The sequence below is a fragment of the Hemibagrus wyckioides genome, linkage group LG17 (assembly GCF_019097595.1).
Source record: "Hemibagrus wyckioides isolate EC202008001 linkage group LG17, SWU_Hwy_1.0, whole genome shotgun sequence".
NCBI classification, from domain to species: domain Eukaryota; kingdom Metazoa; phylum Chordata; class Actinopteri; order Siluriformes; family Bagridae; genus Hemibagrus; species Hemibagrus wyckioides.
In genome coordinates, this window is record NC_080726.1 from 8,976,336 (window position 1) to 8,988,445 (window position 12,110).

The 12,110-nt window shown below is 35.6% G+C and overlaps 1 protein-coding gene across 3 annotated transcripts; it reads right to left on the reverse strand.

Annotated features, from left to right (window-relative positions):
• Positions 1–1,030: 1,030 nt before the first annotated feature.
• Positions 1,031–11,253, reverse strand: LOC131367874 (myelin-associated glycoprotein-like). 3 transcript variants are annotated; one of them, XM_058413493.1, is made up of 11 exons: positions 11,041–11,253; positions 7,087–7,194; positions 6,851–6,919; positions 5,644–6,006; positions 5,199–5,489; positions 3,808–4,059; positions 3,374–3,655; positions 2,918–2,999; positions 2,023–2,097; positions 1,810–1,870; positions 1,031–1,271 (listed from the first exon to the last, which is right to left on the reverse strand). In XM_058413493.1, the coding sequence occupies exons 3-11, from the start codon at positions 6,897–6,899 to the stop codon at positions 1,197–1,199; spliced, it is 1,530 nt and encodes a 509-aa protein (XP_058269476.1). In that variant the 5' UTR covers positions 6,900–6,919; positions 7,087–7,194; positions 11,041–11,253; the 3' UTR covers positions 1,031–1,196. The 3 variants fall into 3 exon arrangements, with proteins under 3 accessions (XP_058269476.1, XP_058269475.1, XP_058269473.1); XM_058413492.1 differs by having other exon boundaries at positions 7,087–7,225; XM_058413490.1 differs by having other exon boundaries at positions 7,087–7,230.
• Between the last annotated feature and the right edge of the window lie 857 nt (positions 11,254–12,110).

Consider the following 12,110-nt stretch of genomic DNA (forward strand, 5'->3'; position numbering starts at 1 on the left):
GCTCCAGCAGACCCCCGTGACCCTAATTAGGAATAAAGCAGGTATAGACAATGGATGGATGTTTGTCGGATGCAACAGAAAATGATGGAAATGATACTAAGAAATCAGCATGTGCATTCAGTTTTTATTAGATGACTATTATATGTTGTCTATCTAAGTCCTCATCAGGAAATGAAAGGTGTTGTACTATTTACATTACTAATTATTAATAAATTCTCATTTAGTATTACTTCTATATATCAAACAAGTTTTTTCTGATCTCTGAGGTTCTGCTTTTGATTTCCTTTCTCTCTCTCTCTCTCTCTCTCACTCTCTCTTTCTCTGTGTTGCAAAATGTCATGTTCTGAAAAAACATTAGGTACAACCCAATATTTTGCAACAAATTACTCTGCAACGGAGACTCACATAAAATGATAATGAACTGTGAGGAAAATGGAAACTACGCTTTGTGTTATTTTGTGTGAAAATAGTTTTTTTTCTCTGTAAAAGCCTTCTGTGTAATTGTTGTGACTGAAGAGAAAGGTCAGATCACAGGATAAACAAGGCATTCAGAAAGAAGGTTTTATGTTATACTTTTACTTTGAGCAGTGCATAGAAAGAAAACTAAAATGCAGTATTTCAACAAATGTCTCAATTTAAGATTTTAAAAGTATAACAAGCATGCTGAAAATTGCTGTTGCCTAAACATTATTTATGTTTATATTTAAGAAAAATTAATAGAGGCTTCTTGTTTCATTATAGTTGTGCCCCCTAACAGTAATTATGTGAACACAATGATTTCTCTTTAAATGAGTAAATGTGCAATGTTTTCTTAGCGATGATTTCTTAATAATCCTGTCATAGTCATTCAGAGCATTAAGTGCAATTAACCATTAGATTAGTCGCAGTTAAATTATGGTTACCCATTTCATGCAAAACACAAAATAATCCCATTGAAATATGAAATAATGGAAATAACACTTTAACACTTGAAATACACAAGAATAATATACACAGCATTTAAAGTCTATATGATGACTGTATTTGTATGATTTGTCCTTCAGAAAAATACTGTACTGTAATTAGATTGTTACTGTGTTGTTTTTGTAATATAATAAATTACATTATGTTCTCTAAAAATGATAGATTAAAATATTTTACTCTGTAAATTTAAAACATCATCTTTTACACCTTCTCTGAACACGTTTCTTTGGCTTTTACACATTAGCATACGTTTCTTCATATTCACTTGCGTAATCGTAGGGATACTCCTCTTCATATGGCTCTTCAAGCTGAAAGGGGTAAAAAAAAAGGTTTAACATTACAGTATATTGTATGTGTATTATATACTTTATATTATATACTGCAGAGTATACATTATACTATGTGCAATAGTTTTATGCATACAACTTTTTAAAGTAGATACAGAAAACTTTTACACCATTATGTGGTTATGCTTGCTCACAAAAATGTCTCAGAAACAAGAGCAATAATCCATATTCCTTACTCCTATATCTAATGAAAAGGTATTAATTAAAACAAATAATAACATTATGTGTCCCAAAATGAGCTTCTTCTATTTCTAATACAACCTAGCTTTGTCTTTAGTTACATGTTACTTTCAAAGCACATTGTAACTCAATCTTCATCTAGTAGCATCAACTATTTAAATAAATAACAATTAATTGGGATTAAAATGCTCATAATCACTATGCGATCCAAGTATACCTTTATGCACAGAATTGCATCGTATTTTATAATTGAAATTTATTTAAACATGGTTTATGTTTTATGTAAAGCAAGACTGCAAAAAGGGAAAAGTGAACCTACTGCCATGTTGCCATACACATGCTGACTTCCATCATAGCATGGGTTCACGTCTGTGCATTTCCTGCAGATTGAATGACTTGTACATTCATGTAAAGTTGATACAATACTGTTTATACTACTACTACTACTCTTTTAGAATACATCAGTAACTACAAGTGAATTTGACTACATGTATATAGACGTATTTCTGTGTAAAAACAGGAACACAAATACCTTGATGGCTCAGACTGGTTGCTCACATTCGTTTCTGTCTTTGGCTGTAGTGATAAGTGAGCTTCAGTCCTCCTACTGTGAATTGGAGGGAAAAAAATGTGTGTGTTTGTGTGTGTATATATTTATAAACACACACACACACACACACCGATCAGCCATAACATTATGAGCAGTGCCAGGTGACATGAATAACACTGATGATCTCCTCATCATGGCACCTGTTAGTGGGTGGGATATATTAAGCAGCAAGTGAACATTTTGTCCTCAAAGTTGATGTGTTAGAAGCAGGAAAAATGGGCAAGTGTAAGGATTTGAGCGAGTTTGACAAGGGCCATAATTGGGATGGCTAGACAACTGGATCAGAGCATCTCTAAAACTGCAGCTCTTGCGGGGTGTTCCCGGTCTGCAGTGGTCAGTATCTATAAAAGTGGTCCAAGGAAAAAAAGTGGTGAACTGGCGACAGGGTCATTGTAGTTTGTTGCATATGGAGCTGCATAGCTGCAGACAAACCAGGGTTCCCATGCTGACCCCAGCAGGATAATGCGCCATGCCACAAAGCAAAAATGGATCAGGAATGGTTTGATTAGCAAAACAAAGACTTTGATCTCAATCCAATCAAGCATCCATGGGATGTGCTGGACCAACAAGTCCAATCCATGGGGACCTCACCTCGCAACTTAGAGGACTCAAAGGATCTGCTGCTAACATCTCTGTGCCAGATGCCACAGCACACCCTCAGGGATCTAGTGGAGTCCATACCTCTACGGGTCAGAGCTGTTTTGGTAGCAAAATTGGGACCAACACAATATTAGGCAGGTGGTCACAATGTTATGGCTGATCGGTGTTTATATTTACAGAATATGTCTGAATGTCATTCAGCATCATACTGGCTTACCATCGTCGTATTATCCACACCAAGAAGCCAATAATCATCACAAAAACGACAGTGGCAGCAATTGAAATGTACAGTAGCTTGCCTGATAAAACACGACATCAAAAATAACAGTGACAGGTTAAATGCTTGTAAAGATTAATGTTTGATATTTTACTTTAAACCTATTTAACCCTATATATGTTCAGTTCTTTGAAATTCCAATTGGGCCAGGTATTACATCTTATAGTAATGCAATTTTAAAATTAGATTTAAAAATGCCTCATATATTATAATCTAACTTTAAGAGCATCATGTTGGTTTACTACATTGCTTTGCTTTTCTACATTGCCCACAATGCCACCTGTCTCTTCTTCCGCTTGTAGTAAAATGGGACATTTTAACATGAACATCAGGGTTAAATAACATTCACAGCACATTCACATTGTTGAAAATGATATTATTAATAATGTTTCTCACTGTTGTATGTCTCAGGGTATTGTGGCACTTTTAAAGTCATGGTGTAGTTCCCTTGACTGTTAGTGGCTTGGCAGTGCACAGCGTCAGAGAAGCCTAGCACCCCCTGGAGGATCACTATAGTCAAAGTGCCATGTTTCTCTTCATTAGTTCTGCGCAGCTCCGTTGATGGATCTGCACCCCACAACTTGATTTCACTGGCGGGATGGGAATCTATTACAAATATACATGTCACTCCTGAGGTGTCCAGAGTACAAGATGAGCCAGTTTTAATCTCAGGAGGATCTGAGGGGAAACAAAAATTCTACATTTAGATCTCTTTTAAGAATTATATACAGCATTATCCATCAGTACAATTTATCCACCGGTTAAAATACAATGCCTATTCAATAGGTTTTTAAAAAATCAGCATGCATTCCCTCTGTAAGTTTACTTACACAATACATTGAGCTGTGTTGGACTGGAGTTAGTGTGTCCCACTGTGTTAATGGCTGTACAGTAGATGGTTCCTATGTGTCTGGATACATTGTTCAGTGTGAAAGTGTGTCCTTCTGACAGCAAGGTCCGAGCCTCAGTAAACCAGTGATATGTGTGTGGAGCAGGATTACTGTCACTGGAGCAGGTCATGTTCACGGAGCTGCCCTCAGCCACTGAATTCTCTGAAATCACCGCAACATTTTCTGGAGCATCTATCACAAACACACATCTATTAATAACTTGCACATGTACGAACACAGAAGTCAGGCCTGGAAAATGAGTTTGTGTGACTCTGAGACTCTGGTGACAAATATTGATATGTTTAATTATTTACTTACTGTGAAGCAAGGTAACAGATGACTGATAAAACTTTTAAGTTAGTCTTCTGTCTAATAATAGATTAAAACAATAGAGCTTTGACAAGAGTACTGAATAAATTACATATATGAGTAAATGTCTCATTCCATCCAATAAGTATTTCTGTGAGGGGTGTGCTGGCTTAGATGTTTGCTTCACATTACATGGGTGAGGGCTCCTTCCTGTGTGCATGAAGCTTGCATAAACTTGCATAATAAAAAAAGAACAGCCTGTATAAGCTAGACCAAAGAAAGGAATTATTTAAAGTCTGGTATATTTTAGTGTAGCTTAGACAATATATATTATATTCAATATATAGATATATTAGGGATTAGGGATTAATAAGAATAATTTCAAATATAAGTCTAAAATTAATCCTGAGCTTTATTTATATTAAGATATTACTTATCTTCTATAAAGCTGATTTGAGACAATGTCCATTGTTAAAAGCACTATACAAATAAAACTGAATTGAATTGAATTGAATATGTGGACAGAGATATCTTCCAATATGGTCATACAAGTCTTATGGGCAACTGATTTAATTTATCTCTGTAAGATTAAAATCTATAATATAGTATGATTCATCTGAACTGTGACAGTGTTTCTTTAACGGGTTTTGAGATTGAATATGCTTGTACATGGTCAGATTGACACTACTCAAAACAACTGGACTCATTCTCAATGCAATCCCTAAACTCAAGTCATGGATTCAAATCAAGGGAGATCTATAATGGATTGAGCAGTAGAATAATGTTCTGATTTGTAACCAAGTAAAAAAATGTTGGAGGTTTGTTATCTTAAGACATATTCAATGTTATCCAATGACAAGCATCTAAGCTGGTGAAATGGCCAATTCAGACACAAACCTATTTCTCTCCAGGTTAAGGCCCATGTAGATGTAGATTTATCATTTATGAAAATGTTCTTTCATTTGCCAACTTGCTTTGTGGAAGTAATGTGATGTATATGCTAGAAAAAACAATTCACTTACATTTTACTTCTAAAGTTTTCATGCTGTCAACTTTCTTGCCTCCCAGAAAAGCAGCTGTGCAGGTGAGTTTTTTCTTATTGTCTGTTTTGGAGGGTGTAAAGCTCAGAGATGATGTAATTTTCCACTGGCCATTGGTTTGCTGCAGTGATTGACTGCTAATTGTTCCTTTGTGGCTCCAGGTAAAGTTGGGTGGGTCAGAGGGACAAGAGTGAAACACTGAACAGGTGACGGTAACCCTTTTCCCTGAATTAATTTCTTCTGGGATGTATATATTAGGTTGTCCTAGAGAATCTGCATTTGAAATAACAAAGTTTGTTAGAAAAATGAAAATCTTATCAATCAGAATCTCATGCATAGATAATTGGAAAATAATTAATTAATTATGTGTACAAACTTCTAAATTTAACAGACTGGACCTTAGTACATTTTTATGATTAACACTCACCATTTATTGTAATAGACACTTTATTTTGATAGTATGTGTACTTGTTGAAATCTTCAATCTCTATCCGGAACATGAATGGGCCACTATCACTACGTCGTAAAGGGTTGATTTTCAGAGAGCAGTTTCGTTGGCTTAAGTCACCCAAGAGGCTCGTACGATGCTGGAATGCACTGCTGATTTTGGATGGTGTGGGATCGTACACTTTGTCATGAGATTCCGTGTACCAGATTCCTGTGAAGTGTGAAGCTTGCTTGGTTGGACCAGGGTACCTAAACAGGCAGGGAATCACCACACATGATCCCTCAAGGCCGACCACGGATTGAGGAACCTCAGCATTCCATGACTCGCTCTCAGCTGGAGACACTGCAGTGGCAAAGTATGAGTAAAGGTTAGTTTTCCAGTGTTACTCTGTGTAGCTAACTTGTTTTTAGACACAGACTATGACAAAGGCAGCCAGTAATCACCAGGTGACTTTGGCTTCATGTTTTTATCACAACAACTCTCTTTGGAAATATTTTGAAATTTAAAAGTATGGCTTTGTTTAGGTTCTAAAATGGTCTTTAAAGGATACAAGCAGGTTTTTTGTCCAAAATGAGTTTGTACTGGTTGTCCCACCCTAACATGGGTGCCTTCATTTATGGTAATGAAGAGAGGAAAAAAGAAATAATGATGATAATAATAATAATAATAATAATAATAATAATAATAATAATAATAATAATAATAATAATAATAATAATAATAATAATAATAATAATAATAATAATAATAAAAAATACACCACAGTTAACCAGCAGGTTATGCTTGGGGAGGCACAAAAATAGAGCCACAAAACTGTGATGAAATATTTGTTACTCAAAGTTACAAAGTTGTGTGGAAAACAATAGCATAAAATTATACATTAATATTAATATATAAAGTAATAAATATCTTTAAATTAATTTATCTGCATTTGTTATTATTAATATGTAAATAAAACAAGAATATTTATGGTTCTTATTACTTTTAACTTCCAAAGACAAAATTCATTTTTGTAACAGTTAATTGCTAAACTACTTTTTTTTCTGAGAGGTACATAAACACACTGTAGTACATTATATGCACAATAATGTTCATAACATGGCACCAGGTTCATGAAATAAATTAAAATTCAAATATAATTATTTTATTGTAGTTTCCCAAAAATACATGAGTTTGCTTGACCCACCTTTGAGCCAAAGGGCAGAGATGCACAACAACCAGCAACTAAATGACATCTTTGTCTCTTATTATGAACCTGAAAAGATGATTCCATTTATAATTATTTAGCATTTTATATGGACTGCACATTATTTGTGATGTGTTTCATGTTTATATAATAATAATAATAATAATAATAATAATAATAATAATAATAATAATAATAATAATAATATTTTTTGAAATGCAAAACTAGAGACTTACCTCTCAACAGCAAGACAATGAACGTGATCACAAGTTGTCCTGCGTGCTCTTCATTGGGTCCTTTTTTAGTCAGGTTTAGTCAGTTTCACCACTTCCTATTTACACTTCCTGCGAAATGTATTTTCACACCACTGTTTTGCTAGGCTTAAGAAATAAATATATTATTGTATAAGTCTTATACTTTCTAAAAAATTCAATCAATTAAAACAAATCATTTCATATAGAAAATACAAATATAATTCAAAACATCTCACTGAGCAGTTTATTACAAACAATATACTGTGTAGGGTCTCCATTTGCTCTCAGTTAGCCTCAGTTCTTTGTAGCATGGATATACAAGGTGTTGGAAACATTCCTTGTATATTCTGGTCTCTGTTGACATAATTGCATCTCACAATTTCTACAGTTTTTTTCAGGTACATTGGTGTTCACTGAGAATGCACTGCTAAGGGCCATTTGAGTTCACACAGCAATTAGAAGAAATCAATTACATGGTCAGGCACACAGACAGGGGTAATGGCTTTCAAATATACCACCTCAGCTTCCTAAAACCATGAGGCACAGTCTATGTGGATCTGTCAAAGGTGATTCTTGAAATGGAGGAGGTGGGACTGGAGGTGAACATATGTCTAATAGAATATGTCTATTTCTCAAATTTATGCTGCATTGTAAAGGTTTTCCTTTGGCTTACGATATCAGAGGGACACTTGGCACCTATTGTGTTTCTAATTTGTTTTTCATTTGCTTTTCTACTGACATTATAACTTGAAGTATGAACCCTGATCAACTTGTGCTTTGACAACCTGTTTTCCGCTGAATCTGCATCTACTGCCAACGCATTGGAAAACACTTGTTCCAGTGTATGTAACAAATATCACGAGAGCATTCAGAGACCTTTACTCTTTATTAAGACAGCACTTTGAGCTTCTGTTTTTGTCAGATCTCTGAACCAATGTTTGGTGCATGAGCTCTGTCCTTTCACTTGAAAAGAACACTGTAACCTGTTTGAATAAAACAACTTAAATACAAGATTTGTTTAATCAAATCTTCATTTCACATCTCACCAATTATATTATATGATTAGGATGGGATTGGACATGTGATTTGGACTTAGATTAGAATAGATTCCTCAGATACCAATATGAAAGTCTGTGGTAGATAAAAATGATGAATATTTAAAACTTTTCAAATATACAGAGCTTCAGTAACATCTACAGAACAGGGTCCAAAGAACTGTTTATATTTTTCCAAATCTACAACACATTCTATATTGGTTCAAACTGATATAGCTGAACTATCTGATGTATTGCCCTGTAATGGGCTCATTACAAGTATAACATTGGTCTTATCAAGGGAGCCACACCTCTTGTGGTTCACCCAAAATCAGATTAAAGGCCATTCATGAAACTATATCCATTAAGACAAGAAGCAATTGATGATGTCAGCCCTGCTTTTGATTTACTTCATAACCCTAGGGACATCATTCTATGCAAGGACTTCCCTGTCAAAACTTTTTTTTCAGTTCTGTGGAGGATCTGTGATATTAGCCAAACAACAGAGTGGTGTTTTGTGCAAGATTTGCAAGCAGTAAATGCTGTAGTACATCTACAGACTCATGAAGTTTCTAATCCTCACATCATTCTATTATTAATTCCTTCAGATTAAAAATGGTTTGCCCAATACAGCTTTGGCCAAAGCCGAACTTTCACCTTAATACAGTTTGTTGATTAGACCAGCAACATGATGTCTGTTTTAACACACTACCATTGTGGTAAACTATGACCTGTTGCCTTTTTCTTTACCAGGCTGCATCCTGTGGCAGCTGAACACCCTCTGTGTCTGCATGCTGTCAGTGTAGTTTTAACGCTTGCAGTTCCTCATGCAGTTGCATACATCTTGCACACAGAAAACACCTGTTAGTGTTAGTTAACACACTACTTTGCTTGATATGCTTAATGTTGTTATTGTTCTTTGGGCTGCTTCCTGGTCAGGGTCACCGCAGCAGATCATCTGGTCTGCCCTTCCTGACACAACCCTCCCATTTTTTCCGGGCTTGGGTCCGGCACTGAGAGTGGGTTAGCTTCATACCCAGGAATCATACCCAGGATGCAGCAATGTGAGTGCAAGATCTTGCCACTGGACCAAAAGGAAGCTTGTTTGATATGCCTAATATCACTATGAAAAGATGTAAAGTTTCTTTCCAGCCGCAGAAGATGTTGAATATCCACAGGAAATGGTGCAGCTGCTGTATTGCTGGTCCTTCTTTTCTGCCCAGTGTCTGATGGTGTCCATTTCCCACAAAATCCATCCTTTTACTTATTTGTCAGTTCTCCAGATCTTCACCCCAAGAATGCACTGTTAACTCACAATTTCGTGCCAAGTTTACTGACTCTATGTGGATTGGTCCTAATGGTAAACCATGTTCGCCATGTTCTCTCTTCCACCATTATGTTAAATTAGCACATGGAAAAGATTGCGTTGACAAAGGGGGAAACGTGTGACAATAGGCCAATGTGTGAACGAATTATCTTGGGTTTGATATACATCATCATTGCGACAAACAAAGTCATGAAATCTTGTTTGGGAGACCCCTTCATACAGACATAGGCCCAGGCTGCATGTGAAGATGCCATATTGAGATATTGTGCCAGTTTCACTTCAATTTTGTCAGTATTACATTCACAGGTGATTGATGCACTTCCATCTAGTGCCACAGTGACTCTGCATAACCTGCAGCCTGGGAATTGGGTCTGAGATCATAGGCACTGATAGTGGAAGCAAAGGCATTTTCACGGCATGTTCCAGGCTCTGTTCATATTCCTAATGAGCAAGCCAGAGGCCACTGCCTGAATGACAATGCCCCTTGCACCCATTTTAAAGATAGAGCAAGTTTATGCTTGTTATAAACTTGAGGATTTCCATGTCCCACAGGGACAGGTGTTTGCATTATCCAAACAGTTAATGATGCGTACACTTGCACCTGGCTTACCTCTCTCTCTCTCTCTCTCTCTCTCTCTCTCTCTCTCTATATATATATATACAACATACACCGTATACATAAACTGTACAACATATACACAACGTACACCGATCAGGCATAATATTATGACCACCTGCCTAATATTGTGTCGGTCCACCATTGTTCTGCCAAAACAGCCCTGACCCGGCATGCACTGTGTATTCTGACCCCAGAACCAGCATTAACTTCTTCAGCAATCTGAGCAGCAGTAGCTCGTCTGTTGGATCGGACCACACGGGCCAGCCTTCGCTCCCAGCGGGCATCAATGAGCCCTGGCCGCCCATGACCCTGTCACTGGTTCACCACTGTTCCTTCCATGGACCACTTTTGATAGATACTGACCACTGCAGACCGGGAACACCCCACAAGAGCTGCAGTTTATATAAATATATATATACGGTACCGTGTAAAACGTCTTAAATCTTCTTGTAGAATCTAGAATCAGTGTTACAGTCGCCGATATTATATCAAGAAGGCAAATTAGTCGTAATAGAAAATAGCACTTCCATTCAGTTATGTCAGTAACACAAAAACAAACATCTCCTAGATGATAACGCAAAGAAATGACTTAAATATAATATATTTTTTTCTCATGCTGTCCATTTTTTCTCCTTCAAAATAATCACCAACGGAGGTTCACCCTAATGAGGCTGCTTTTTTGTAATTAGGTGCTTACTGGTTCGGAGGTTTCCAATTACTTCAGGGTGTGTGTTCAAGTGGTATACAATATAGTGAAACCACATTAATTTATTAATTTATTTATTGTACCATTAGCAATACGTTACTGATAGTTAAGTTTGCCTTATTAAAAAAATAAAACACTGAACAGCATGCATAATTTTACAAATAATATATATATATATATATATATATATATAAATGAATATATATATATATATATATATATATATATATATATATAAATTAACTCTTACCTTTTTCTGTAGACGTCACAAAACTACTAATACTAACTAATTTGTCGTTATTGTTACTGACCCTAACTCAGCATTCGTGTGTTCACCTCTTAATCACCATATTTCCGAAAGGACCAGTTAGATCGCGTGCCTACTATGTGAAAAAGAAATTAAAACTATTTCCTCTGTAAATCCCCTATAAGGTCCAGCTGTTTGTAAGAAAGGAAGTATGTTTGAGTTATCACCAGCAAGGCAGGAATTCTACAAAAAGTAGTTAGTTTCAGTTCTGCTGTGGAGGAGAGAAACTGCATGTGAAATATCTGCGTCTGCCCAGACGATGGTGCTCCAAGATCATGTATTATGATCTGTTGTAGCAATAGACTTTTTTTCTATTACTATTATAAATCCCAAGCTGAACAGAGCAATAAAGACATTAGTGGCGATCCAGGAGGTCTCTTCCTGATGGTGTGTTTGTTGGACCAGTAAGAAATTTACATACAAGGGTAAAACATTTCGACACAGTAGTATACACTAGCTTACATGTATTTGGTAATGTGACCCCCGTTACACATAGTAGACAGAGTAAGAGAACTGAACACATTATTATTTTTATTATTTAAAAAATAAAAAATAAATATAATAATAATAATAATAATAATAATAATAATAATAAAGATAATGTCATAACAAATTTGTATTTGTATTATATATTTTAATAAAATATATTATTATTATTATTATTATTATTATTATTATTATTATTATAGTAAGGGCATCCGGAGTTAAACCTATGCCAAACATGAGGATCAAATGATCCGCCCCCAAACAGCTAACAATCAGCAACAACAACATCAGAAGCAGCAGCAACAACAACATTATATTATACATTATTATTATTATTATTATTATTATTATTATTATTATTATAAGGAGACTGTGAGCCTCGAATTCTCCAAGTGCATTTAATTTAGTCTAAAGATAGTTTGCTTCGACATCTGCATAACAATTAAGAGTGTAGAAAACATCATGTAACACTGACCTCTGGGGGAAACCTAAAGTAACAGTATAAACTTGCTTTTACATTTTCCCAT

Excerpts from the sequence above, each read along its gene's own strand:
- LOC131367874 (XM_058413493.1), bottom strand. The coding sequence starts at position 6,899 with ATGTCATTTAGTTGCTGGTTGTTGTGCATCTCTGCCCTTTGGCTCAAA. Across the intron at positions 3,656-3,807 it reads AACACAGCTCAATGTATTGT|ATCCTCCTGAGATTAAAACT; the intron begins GTAAGTAAACTT and ends GTTTCCCCTCAG. Across the intron at positions 2,098-2,917 it reads GTGTGGATAATACGACGATG|TAGGAGGACTGAAGCTCACT; the intron begins GTAAGCCAGTAT and ends TCCAATTCACAG.